The sequence below is a fragment of the Cyprinodon tularosa genome, unplaced genomic scaffold (assembly GCF_016077235.1).
Source record: "Cyprinodon tularosa strain WSP-4 unplaced genomic scaffold, ASM1607723v1 ctg142, whole genome shotgun sequence".
Taxonomy (NCBI): domain Eukaryota; kingdom Metazoa; phylum Chordata; class Actinopteri; order Cyprinodontiformes; family Cyprinodontidae; genus Cyprinodon; species Cyprinodon tularosa.
This window is the reverse complement of record NW_024038243.1, coordinates 1,811,434-1,824,227: the sequence shown is the minus strand read 5'-3', so window position 1 is coordinate 1,824,227 and position 12,794 is coordinate 1,811,434. Positions and strand designations below refer to the sequence as shown.

General features: G+C 39.0%; 1 protein-coding gene across 4 annotated transcripts in view; it reads left to right on the top strand.

The window, feature by feature from the left end:
* uso1 (USO1 vesicle transport factor) overlaps positions 1 to 8,930 on the top strand; it is a 31,907-nt gene extending 22,977 nt beyond the window's left edge. For all 4 annotated transcript variants that reach the window (XM_038278609.1, XM_038278611.1, XM_038278608.1 and 1 more), the window contains 9 exons: positions 1,532 to 1,713; positions 1,788 to 1,909; positions 1,992 to 2,130; positions 3,773 to 3,936; positions 4,510 to 4,572; positions 6,026 to 6,124; positions 6,211 to 6,312; positions 6,441 to 6,635; positions 8,131 to 8,930. In XM_038278609.1, coding sequence (XP_038134537.1) covers positions 1,532 to 1,713; positions 1,788 to 1,909; positions 1,992 to 2,130; positions 3,773 to 3,936; positions 4,510 to 4,572; positions 6,026 to 6,124; positions 6,211 to 6,312; positions 6,441 to 6,635; positions 8,131 to 8,199 — 1,135 coding nt within the window. In that variant the 3' untranslated portion in view covers positions 8,200 to 8,930. The remainder of the gene's footprint in view (positions 1 to 1,531; positions 1,714 to 1,787; positions 1,910 to 1,991; positions 2,131 to 3,772; positions 3,937 to 4,509; positions 4,573 to 6,025; positions 6,125 to 6,210; positions 6,313 to 6,440; positions 6,636 to 8,130) is intronic.
* The last annotated feature ends 3,864 nt before the right edge of the window (positions 8,931 to 12,794 follow it).

Genomic DNA, 12,794 nt, shown 5'->3' with positions numbered 1-12,794 from the left:
ACCTTTTGTGTCTTGCCCTCCTTGTGCAAGGTGTCGATGGTCGTCTTTTGGACAACTGTCAAGTCAGCAGTCTTCCCCATGATTGTGTAGCCTATAGAACTAGACTGAAAGACCATTTAAAGGCTTTTGCAGGTGGTTTGAGTTAATTAGCTGATTAGAGTGTGGCACCAGGGGCCATCAATTTTGAACCTTTTCACAATATTCTAATTTTCTGATATGATGAATTTGAGATTTTCATTTGTTGTCATTTGTAATCATCAAAATTAAACAAAATAAACATCTGAAATATATGAGTTTGTATGTAATGTATGAATATAATATACAAGTTTCACTTTTTAAATGGAATTACTGAAATCAATCTACTTTTTCATGATATTCTAATTTTATGACCAGCACCTGTAGGTGTAAAACGTCAGTAATATGCAACTCCCATTACGGTAAGAAGAGTTCATCCAATTTGCAGATAAAAAAAAACTTTTAAACAAACCTTTAAACAGAAGACAAGAGCTGATGCTCAAACTAGATGCAGCTCAGAGTTTGTCTGGTGGAAGACGGACATGTTAATCTGTTAAACTCAGGTTAATATGGTGGGAATACAGATAATTTGTAAAGGCGAGCTACCTCTGTGGTTTGGGTGAACCCACGACTATTACAGCACTGTTATCAGATTGGGTTTACTGTTAAAAAGTTCAGCAAGGTCCAAACTTTATGAAAATGTTTAAGCCTAATAGATTCAATGCATTAGGCAAGGCAAGGCAAGTTTATTTGTATAGCACATTTCATGTACAGAACAATTCAAAGTGCTTTACATAAAACATTATAAGCAAAAGGGAAAGAAAACAATTAAAAACAATTAAAAGCGTGATTCAAAATTAAAAACATTTAAAATTAAAAAGAGAGAATTAGAACACCAAATCAGTCCAGGCACAAAATAACTTGACGTTTATAAACGTAGTTCCTGCTCTCGAAGCACAGAAAGGACAGGTTTACCACAGACATATCTTTGGATTATTTCTCATTATTTAACAGATTTAAAATCACTGTAACTTCAGAGGGGGGCTGCACCATTCTCATTTATTTATAATAAAGGGAGGAACATTATCCACAGACAGCAATGGGTCTTGTTCATTCAGTCTGTCAATCTCTCCTGGTGAGGTCAGGTCCTGTTTGTTTCTTAGAATCTAAATTCTTAAACATTTTATCATCACTTGGGGTAAGATCCCTAATGATGCATTGCAGACTGTTTATTTTTCCACCTTCTCAGAAGCTAAAAGGTCATTCTTTATGTTAATCAATATTTCTAAGAAGGTTTGAATTAATTGGCTTTTAGCTAATGGTGTGAAATTTAAAGTTGAACTGTAGAATAATTTGTCCTGAGCTTTGATTAAATGTGGACCCAGTAGGAGATGTTACCACTAACCTCTTAACTTATAGGCACGTTTCACTGAGCGAGATGTACTGAACTGTGGGACAGCTGCAGGCCTTTGCATAGAAATGTTCTTTTCTGATTTTTCTTTATCTTCTGGTTCAGGGAGAAGCTAAAGCAGCTGATAGAGAAACGCATCGGGAAGGAAAACTTTGTGGAGAAGCTCGGCTTCATCACCAAACATGAGCTGTATTCCCGGGCGGCGCTGAAGCCACAGCCGGTTTTCCCGTCTCCGGAGCAGATGCTGTTTGACCACGAGTTCACCAGGCTGGTCAAAGATCTGGAAGGTCCGTCCTCACCCACAAGGCGTTATCCGAAGAGTTTTTGTAGAAAATGAAAGATTTCTCTCTGCTGCGCACAGGTCTGATCACCAAAGCTGTTCACAAGTCCTCCGAGGAGGAGAAGAAGGAAGAAGAGGTGAAGAAGACATTAGAGCAACATGATAATATTATAACTCAGTATAAAGAGCTGATCAGAGAACAGGTAAATAAAAAGCTTCAAGTTTATTCCTCCGGTTTAAGATGTTGCATCTTTGCCTAAATGTCTTTGTCCATTTGATGTTCAGGACACTCAGATTCAGGAGCTGAAAGAGAAAGTAACATCGATGACTAACCAGACAGAACAGCTGCAAGCTACCATCAGCCAGCAGCAGTCTCAGATTCAGCAGCACAAGGACCAGTACAACATCCTCAAGCTCAAATTAGGTGAGATCTTCTGTTTGTCTTCAAGAATGTCGTTTCTCTCCACTGGTTCTCTGGACATTCAGTCCTGCAGGGTTTATGTTCTCTGCTTGAACATGATTTAGTTTAACCCTGAAAAAGATCTCCAGGTTAAGTTTTGAAAACCTTTTAATATTCTGATTAGCTGCACGTCTTACCTGGGTTCGACAGCGACAACCAACCAACAAAAAAAATCAGCCATTTCTAGGAATATGTCCCAGATGAAGAGCTTAAAGCTACAGTGTGTAATAATTACAGGGATATACAGTCAGAAATGTAATATATTACACATAACTATGTTATTTATCATCATCTACGAGCTCAGCCTCTTAACTTTAATATTTGCGTTGCCTTAGAATTCGTTATTTATAATTACATAGGAGCGGGTCTCGCAGCCATGGAGGCAGACATCTTTTCTCTACGGCAGCGCAGAGCCAACAAACTAGTGATTGCGAGATCGCCAAAATGTCACAACAATGTAGAAAAAATAACGGGTATATTTATTATCTTAAGTCTACATGAAATCTATACCCTACACAGACTAATGAAATACTATCTGTAAAATTATCTATGTAAACAAACCTCATCACTTGAGAAGGTAGGTGATGCGGACGTCTTGGAAGACATTTTGTCCCGTAACGCTCGCTGTACTGTTGGGGGGGAGAAGCGGTGTGGGGAGATGTTCATGTTGCTGCAGTCTGCAGTCTGACCGCTAGATGTCGCTAAAAGTTACACACTGTAGCTTTAATCCCAGAACAGCTTTGCATCAGACCCCCAGAAGTATGTGGATAGAATCTCTGCAAACAACCTGTGAAGTGATCCGTTCTAAAAGGTTTATCCCAGGGCTTCATAATATGAATACAATATGCAACTGTGATATTATTTTATAATCAGTTTCTATTATCTCTACATGCTTTTAAATCTTTGTTTTCTTTTATATCAATCCTAAAGATTATGACAAAAGAATAGAAAATTAATCAGATTAATTGTGATCAATCGATTATCGAAATAATTGGCAACTATTTTAGTAATTGATTAATCGTTAATGGAGTTTAGAGATGCAAAAACAAGCCTTTAGGTGACAGATTGACCCACTTAGAGCAGTAATTATATCAAAATTGTAAAAAAATAAAATATGTGAACATTTTTCATTTAAGTAAAAAAAAATACTTTTTCGTCTGTCAGTATGCTTTATCCAGGATTCCTTAAGTGTAAACATTTCAGTTTTATGTGGTTTCATTTGTGAAAAAGATCTAAGGAACTTTTGGTTGTCAGATTATCAATCGATTAATCGAAAAAATTATCAACAGATTAATCGATTCTTAAATAATTGTGAGTTACAGCCCAAAAAAATCAAATAAAATCCCATTAAAGGTTTGTACTTTCATAAGAGAAATCATCTGAGAGTCGAATCCGAGTTTTCCTCCTAGAGCCGTTAAAAGTAAGGAAAGGAGGAACTGAAAAAATACCCTTTTTGTTTTTTAGTGAAGGAAAATTAAGTGACAGAGGAGGAGGGTGGGTTGAATTCATGGTGATTCCACTCAGAATCAGCTAAAAAAATATTCAATTTTTTATAACATAAATGTTGATATAATATTGAACTGATTTTGGTTGTTTTTGTGTTCAGGGAAGGAAAATCAGAGTCAGTCCAACAACCAAGGAGAATCTCAGGTGAACGGGCTGCAGACAGAGGAGCTGTCTCAGCTCAGGGAGGAGCTGGAGGAGCTACGGAGGCAGCAAACAGTCCTGCAGACACAGCTCGGGGAGAAGGATGCTCTCATCGACAGCCTGGTTAGTAACACGACAGAGAGCATGCCGGTCTCTCTAATGGCTCACTAAAAGTTTTCTGTTTTTAAAGTCTTCTGGAATTAAACTTTGTTTTTGTTTTGTATTATGTACATAAATTGGGTTTAAAGTCCCTTTCTGAATATTTAGGTAGCAGGGAAATCATTTTTATTTTCCCAAACTTGATATGTATGAAAAAGACAAATGAATTACCATTTTTTTTTTTTAGAACTTATCTACCACAAAAATATCTGAACTTGTTAAAAAGGTTGTTAGACGATACAGATGGAATCACGTCTGTGCGATGAATCTAAGTCGATTGCAACTTCTGGAAGTTGGAGTTGGCAGATACTTGTGGGCTTTTATGGTTCGAACAACAAAAAAAAAGCAATTTTCACACCCTAGTTTTTCCTGCAGGTTTTAATTGAAGTCTGATTCCTTCCTGATGATTCCTTTAATATCCATGAAAGCAGAGCAACTGATCATTTAAGGCTTTGGATTCCTACTGGACTTGGTGTGGCTTCCTTTGTGCATATTTGTGACCATGTGGAGTTAACATGACTGTTTGTTTCCATGTAGAAGTTGGCAGCACAAACAGCAGAGGCTCCAGCAGGAGGATCAGACAACTCTGAGCTTCTCCAGGTGGGATTAATGACCTCTCTCAGAAACGTCAATCAATTTACATCAGGGGTGGCATTAGGATACCAAAGCATTAGTTTAGTAAAGAAATTAGATTTGCCTGTTTAAATTAGTTGTGAAGACCAAAATTGTCAAGCCTAAGTATTTAAGATCACATAAAATGTTTTTTTTTCCAAGCAACAAAAGTAATCTTTACGACCCATTGCATCACTTCCCAAGGCTCTTTGTTGCCGTAGCGAAAGGATCAAGAAATCCCATCAAAGGAACCTGTTTGACAAAATGAAGTAGGCTAAAAAATCTAAATAAAACAGGCATAACTCCCCCATGTTTAGTCATACAAAAACAGAGGGGCAGAACTACTTGGCTTTATTAGCCCAGTAAACTCAGAGGAGCCGTTGGAGCCTTCTCCAAATAAGAGAAAGCTGTTGAATAATTATCCTAGTGTAAAGCAGCAGAGTGGCGTTACTGTAACAAATGATCTCAGTTAAAATGAAGTCAGCTTCCTCCTGGAAACACTTCTTTACAGTCGGCTTTTACGGCTGGGTTGGTGAGTACAACGACACGTATAACTTTGCTTCCATTTTGCTCTGAAGCAAAGACGTTTTTAGTTCAGATGTACAAAAAGATAGATGTGATTGTATCTGAAGGCTCAAGGCTCTCAGGGATCCTCAGTAATGGTGACTGAGGTTAACCCCTGAAGAAAAAGTCACTTATTCTGGGAAAACAAAAATCCCCAACCAGGAATTGTGTAAAAACAGACACCTTAAAACCAAAGCAATGGATGTGAATGACTGAGGATCTACAGTTCAGGCTGAAAAGTGCAAAGGCAGTGCCAACAGAGTTGATTTTTAAAAGAAATCCCAATGGAACAGCTTAATGGACCTGTAGCTCCACTTTCTGGTTCCCTGTCATTCACTTTATTTTCAGCAGGCCTTCTGAACGTTTCATTATAATAATATCACCATAATATATTGAAATGTGGTCTGTGCTGTTATTCCACGTCACAACGCAAGAGAGACAATCAGGAACTAGCTGTGGGTCTAGATATGGCCGAGGCGGTGAGGAAGTGGGGGCAAGTTTGTCCGACAACGGAGGGACATGAGGGTGAAAAAGAGCGGGGATCCAGGTGGAAAAAGGGTCCCAGTGTTCTCGCGCACCTCGCTCTTCTAGCTGGTCCAACTTCACGAGTAGTTTTCCACAATGGCGGTCATACAAACAAAACAAGCTGGTAAGGTACCAAACAGGAAATACCCATAGTGTAAAGCAGATGTAGATTTGACCAATCAGAGGCCTCCTGTCTGCGGTCACCTACATTTTGGGAGAGGTGCAGCAGAGTGTCTGTGGCAGCGGCACATTTGCATTCACTGCGACACACACGCAGATGACCTGGTTTCTGAGTATAAATCAGCCTTAAGGAGCACCCCAGCAGTTTCTTATTTTGTGTTTCCTGTTCCAGGAACTGGAGGCGTTAAAGAAGCAGGTTCAGACCCATCTGGCAGAAATCGGCCATCTGAAGACGGAGAGGCAGGAGCTGCTGAGCAGAGCTGAATCAGTGGTAAAGATCCTAAAAACAATCATGTGACATCATTTTAAAGCACGTCAAACTGAGCTGTTTTAATGAAAGAGCCTGTTCTTTGTCAGTCCTCTGACACAGCGCCCCCTAGTGACAGCTACTCAGATGCTGCCAGGGCAGAACTTGAGAGCAGACTGGCAGCTCAGACGTCTGAGATGGAGAGCCTTAAGGTATGTTAGCAAACTGTGAACTTCTCTTCCGTTTTACCATTAAAAAAAAATAAACAGCACTGTGTCCTTCCTTCCAAGCATGTCTCTCTTTAAATCTCTTCTCTGGGATTTATATTTCTTTGTTTTAGGAAAGTCGATCAGAACTGGAGAAGCAGCTGGCTTCGGCCACAAGCACAGTGGCCATCCTGCAGACGGAGAAGTCAAAGCTGCAGACCGAGGTCCAAGAGTCCAAGAAGGAGCAGGACGACCTGCTGATGCTGCTCGCAGACCAGGACCAGAAAATCCACAGCCTCAAGCAGAAACTCAAAGACCTTGGAGAGACGGTAAGAAAACTACTGCTGAGAGTTGGAATAAGAAGAAACTGATGTTATTTTCTACCCTGAGCCTCATAGTTGATGAGTTCAGGATCACATACTTGGTGTTTGGGAGTGTAAAGCTGCTTTTCTGAACACCTATTGAGTCATCAGGGTGTGTCGTTCCTCCATATTCAAGGTTCAGAGCTCTACCTATACGTTTTCTAATTACCTTCTTTCTTTTCTAGTTACCTTCATTTTTCGCTGCTTTCCTTAGTTGGTTCCTTTCGTTCTGCCTTGCGTCCTTTTTTCCTACCACCTTGTCCATTTGATACATTGGGTGTGCCATACCAGGGTTGGTTTACATGTAATTATTGGGGATGCACCGCCACAGCAAAATCAGAGCCACCAAATCTTCAAAAGAATAAAAAAAATATAAAGCATTTAGCATTCTTTATATTTGTTCTAATCCTAATTGGAGTTTAAAATCAATTTAAATATCAGGAAATGTTAATGTGTTTTTAAAAAGAGAGTTAACTTTCCCAGTGTTACCAACTTTGACATGATGTTGCTATATTTGGGGACTTTCTGGGCTCCTTTAGCAAGTTTTTTCTTTTTTTTAAGTGATTAGAGACAAAACTGGTGACGTTTAGTAACTTCATCTGAAAGCAGCCATCATTAATGAGCCTCACTGCTACTCTAAATGCTGCCCCGTCCTTAAAGCCCTGCATGCAGTCAGAGCAGAGAGGAGAGCTGCTCTGTTCCCCCAGAGCTAATGTTTAACACATGTACAAATCTGCTAAGGAGTCCCACCTGGATTATAAAGCAGGATAGAAATATAAAAATCTAGTCTTAATCTAGTCTTTTTTTTTCTTCTTCTCTGGAACTGTTGAGCTAAAATGATCTGATTTCTGTACAGCTTGAACCACGTATGCCCTTCATAATATGTATGTACTGTAACCCCTAGGGGATCCATGGAGGTACTGCATGGGCGTTTCAAAGGTTTTGGTTGATTACTTTTTTTTTTTTTTTCATATTCCCCCCTTCAATTTTTTCAACTAATTGAAATGTCTTTAAATCCACATTAACATGAATTCAGCACACTGTAGTAAACAGATAAATGGAGGCAGAAGATGTCTTTCAGTCATCAATGCAAACATTCAGCGACACACAGGAGCATTTTCAAACTGGGCACCGTTTCATTCACAACACCTGTCCCATCAATGAGGAATCAGAATCAGAAATACTTTAAGAATCCCAGGGAGAAATTACTTTCGTTCCATGACTCCATCTGTTTTTTGTTTTTGTTTTTTTTGGACTCCATCTGTAATAGAGTGACTATAGGACCAGTTTGATATAACACAATTTCATAAAATATATATAATTAGGTGGTCCCCTCTACTCGCCTCACTAATGTTTCTTCTTTAGTCACTGACGTGCGGAGCAGCGACACGGTGGGCTTCCAGGTGACTCAGCCTTGTTTTTGTCTGTTATCTTTAGTTAGACTGTGACCCTTCCCTTACAGGTGGAAGATGAAGACGACATTGATGCCCGGGACCAGACATCTGACGAGGAGGATGAAGATGAAGACTAGGCAGAAAACACTACAGAAAGAAGAGAAGAAAAGACTCCACACCTGAGAGAAGGAGGAATGGGACTAGAATGTCTTCACTGATCCAGTTTCTCCTCCAGCTGCCGTGCTGTCTTTGTTTTCCTGTAATCGGTCGCGTCACACGAGCACATTGAGTTTAGGACATTTTCATGTTTGAGTTGAGGCTGATCTTCCAGTTTCAGATGGAAAAAAGATGTTTAAGCTAGTCTGTGCATTCATCTCCACCGTGTTCCTCATCTGCTGTGTTCATTTAGTTCTGCTGTTATATTTGTTCTAATCACAAAACAGAAGTGAGGTTAATTTATCACTGTTAATGTGGAGAATCTGAGGAGCATTTAAATGGTAGCATAGTGTGACAGAGTTTTACAGGATGTCCTGTTCCCACTAAAGTCTCCTGCTTGCTCCAGCAGGATTTGCTTGGATTTGCTCCTCCTTCATGTTCAGTACCATCTTAGTGTTTCTGAACACTCAGTTGTTCATTTCATCCCGACGGCTCCAACTGCTCTACGATATGCTGCAAAACACTGATGGAAAACATGTAAAGACCCAGGAAAATGAGACGTATTTTTTCAACTTTTTGTGCAGTTCTGGCATCCAGCTTCTGTATGATACTGTAACTTATAAACTTAAGAGCCACCTTGAGAAAAATTAATGATCTATCTGTATGCCGTATGGAAAAATATTTGTAGATAAATAAAATTTTACTAAATCTTCATCAAAGACTCTTTCTTATTTTTATCTGTTTGATATTGCTGACATGGGAAAAGGTAATTTTACTATGTGCCATAATTCATTCTGTCATTCAGATCGCTGTACAAGAAATTAAAGCAACATAAAGAACCAAAAATACACTAAATGGTAAACTTAATAAGAAACATGAACATTCAAATGACCTTTAACATGAAAACAAACCGAAAGTAAACATTTGTTTTTATGAAAAGCTGCAACTAAATAAAAATGTCTCACTGAGGAAAAGGAGCAGGTGGTTTCTGGAAGTTTGGTGAAGAGCTAAAGGACAGAAACATAATGCTGGTCCTGAAAATACTGAGCAGGTCTCCATGACCTTAGGGTTCAAACAAACCTGATCAACAACCCGTAACCCTTTATAGGCCACTCATTGGAAAAACTTTGAACATCTAAATTTGAAGCAAAGATTATTACAGAGGGCAGGACAACACCTAATTACTTTTGTAACGTTAAAAAAATATGCTTACGTTGATGCCAATAATTAAGGTCAATATTATAACAAAAAACGGCCACTTGCCCTAATATATTAAGAAAAATAAAAGTGCTTCTATAATAAATTCATAACAGGGTTTCCATGGATCATTAAAAATAATTTAAAGTCATTAAATTGTTATTTTTCAAATTAAGGCCTTAATTGGCATTGAAATTAATTAAATGTGATTATCGTGGCATTTAAAATGCTTAAAACAAGTTTTTAAAAACTATTTCCTCAGATATAATATATCTCAACATATTTGAGAAAAAGCTAGAGAACGGAAAAATAAATTTTTCAACAAAAGTGGCTGCAAAACGAGGAATTCGGGACTTGGCTGCAGCCTGTCGATGGTAAACATGACAAATGATTTTGTTGTGTTTTATATTTATTTATTTATATATATATATATATATATATATATATATACTATATTGCCAAAAGTATTTGCTCACCCATCCAAATTATTGGAATCAGGTGTTCCAATCACTTCCATGGCCACAGGTGTATAAATTCAAGCACCTAGGCATGCAGACTGTTTTTACAAACATTTGTGAAAGAATGGGTCGCTCTCAGGAGCTCAGTGAATTCCAGCGTGGAACTGTGATAGGATGCCACCTGTGCAACAAATCCAGTCGTGAAATTTCCTCGCTCCTAAATATTCCACAGTCAACTGTCAGCTGTATTATAAGAAAATGGAAGTGTTTGGGAACGACAGCAACTCAGCCACGAAGTGGTAGGCCACGTAAACTGACGGAGCGGGGTCAGCGGATGCTGACGCGCATAGTGCGAAGAGGTCGCCAACTTTCTGCAGAGTCAATCACTACAGACCTCCAAACTTCATGTGGCCTTCAGATTAGCTCAAGAACAGTGCGCAGAGAGCTTCATGGAATGGGTTTCCATGGTCGAGCAGCTGCATCCAAGCCATACATCACCAAGTGCAATGCAAAGCGTCGGATGCGGTGGTGTAAAGCACGCCGCCACTGGACTCTAGAGCAGTGGAGACGCGTTCTCTGGAGTGACGAATCACGCTTCTCCATCTGGCAATCTGATGGACGGGTCTGGGTTTGGCGGTTGCCAGGAGAACGGTACTTGTCTGACTGCATTGTGCCAAGTGTAAAGTTTGGTGGAGGGGGGATTATGGTGTGGGGTTGTTTTTCAGGAGCTGGGCTTGGCCCCTTAGTTCCAGTGAAAGGAACTCTGAATGCTTCAGCATACCAAGACATTTTGGACAATTCCATGCTCCCAACTTTGTGGGAACAGTTTGGAGCTGGCCCCTTCCTCTTCCAACATGACTGTGCACCAGTGCACAAAGCAAGGTCCATAAAGACATGGATGACAGAGTCTGGTGTGGATGAACTTGACTGGCCTGCACAGAGTCCTGACCTCAACCCGATAGAACACCTTTGGGATGAATTAGAGCGGAGACTGAGAGCCAGGCCTTCTCGTCCAACATCAGTGTGCGACCTCACAAATGCGCTTCTGGAAGAATGGTCAAAAATTCCCATAAACACACTCCTAAACCTTGTGGACAGCCTTCCCAGAAGAGTTGAAGCTGTTCTAGCTGCAAAGGGTGGACCGACGTCATATTGAACCCTATGGATTAGGAACGGGATGTCACTTAAGCTCATATGTGAGTCAAGGCAGGTGAGCAAATACTTTTGGCAATATAGTGTATATATATGAGAGTAATGGGTACTTGTTGATGCCATTAAAATGATGTCTAAGGGCGTTAAAAGGGCATTCAATTAGAGGTACTCATTCCTGTATAAACCCTGGATAAACACTCAGTGAAAGAAACAAATTTATTTTCTCATGTAACTTTAGAGTATTAATGCTGATACAGGCACTTTTTTAAACTTTTTAACTTAACTACCTTTCAACTGTTCACTTAGCTTTTTAAATTTTTTCTTGCCAACCTTTTTTTTAACCTAATTTATGTAGGTAATAAATCATTCACTGGCTCATCTAATTACTCAAATATAAAAATAACATGTTTTTTGCTGAAATGACCAGTCTTGAAAATTAGGAACCAATTTGATAAAATCAGGTCTTTAGATCCTGGTCAAAACTGGCAGCACCATTTTGGATTGACTATATCAACCTATTCAATATGCTTACAAAAATGATTAATGTAAATGATGATATAGATTTGAGTCTCAGCATGTGTATAAATAAGGAATTTGACTCTGATTTATATCCTAACAAAAGAGTGAATTTGATTGTTTGGGATATAAATTGAGCCATGATTCTAAATCTAAGCTGTTTCTTCCCCAATCAAAGCTATTGGGAGCATCTAGATACTGAATCAAACTGGAGGGTTTCCTGATTATAGAGCCTTGAGGGATCCTAAATTGTTTTATAATGACCAAATATGACCAGTAAATCAAGTCTACCAAGCAAGATCTGAACCAGTTTGCCGCAATATCTGAAAATCCCAACCCTTTATCTAGTCAGCTAGGCAATCTAAACAGTTATAACACCATTAATAGATGTTTTTAATCATTTAAATAAATGCAGCAGCCTTTCTCTGTACAACAAATGATGGAATCATAAACCTCTTGTGTTGAAATACTTTTGTAATAACTGTAGCTGGTCAAAGGGGGGCGCCAAATATCCTGAGGACACTAAATAGCAACATGACCTCATGAGTTATTAATAATCTGTCTAATGGAAACATAAAAAGGTATCCACCTACAGCTGAGATTTAAATATCCTGTTTCTCTATTGGGTCGTCGATACATAAGCGTCTCTATCAGATTGGATCATAGTGATATTATTCTGCACCTATTTTCATGTAGGATTTATTCAACATATTCTGCTCTAGAGATGTAAGAACTTTCTTCACCGATTAGTTTAAAGGAGAGAAAATGTTATTTTTTCCAGAAATCTACCACCAATCCACAAAAAAATTGTGAAGATGAACATTTACAGTTCATATAGAATCTAATATGGTCAGTCATCCTAATGCAACCTAATCATTCACACTCACACCTATGGACAATTTCGAGAAGCCAATTAACCTAACAGTCATGTTTTTGGACTGTGGGAGGAAGCCGGAGTACCCTGAGAGAATCAGTTCAGATCATACATATAAATGATCATAGAAAGGGCTTCTCTATGGAGCTATAATACTAATGCTCTGAGGCAGGAAAACAAAAGGTGGAAGGAAAGAAGATGGGGGAGAATTTTTCTCTGAAGGGGATCATGACAGACCATAATGTGACTTTCTGTCCAATCTGAAAAACGTGCATTTTTCGACTACTTTTTGTTAATTTTCTACATTATGCTTTTTGTGAGCCTTTCAAAAATCAAGCTTTGGCATTTAAATGATGAAATATTGCCTTTGGCTCTACAG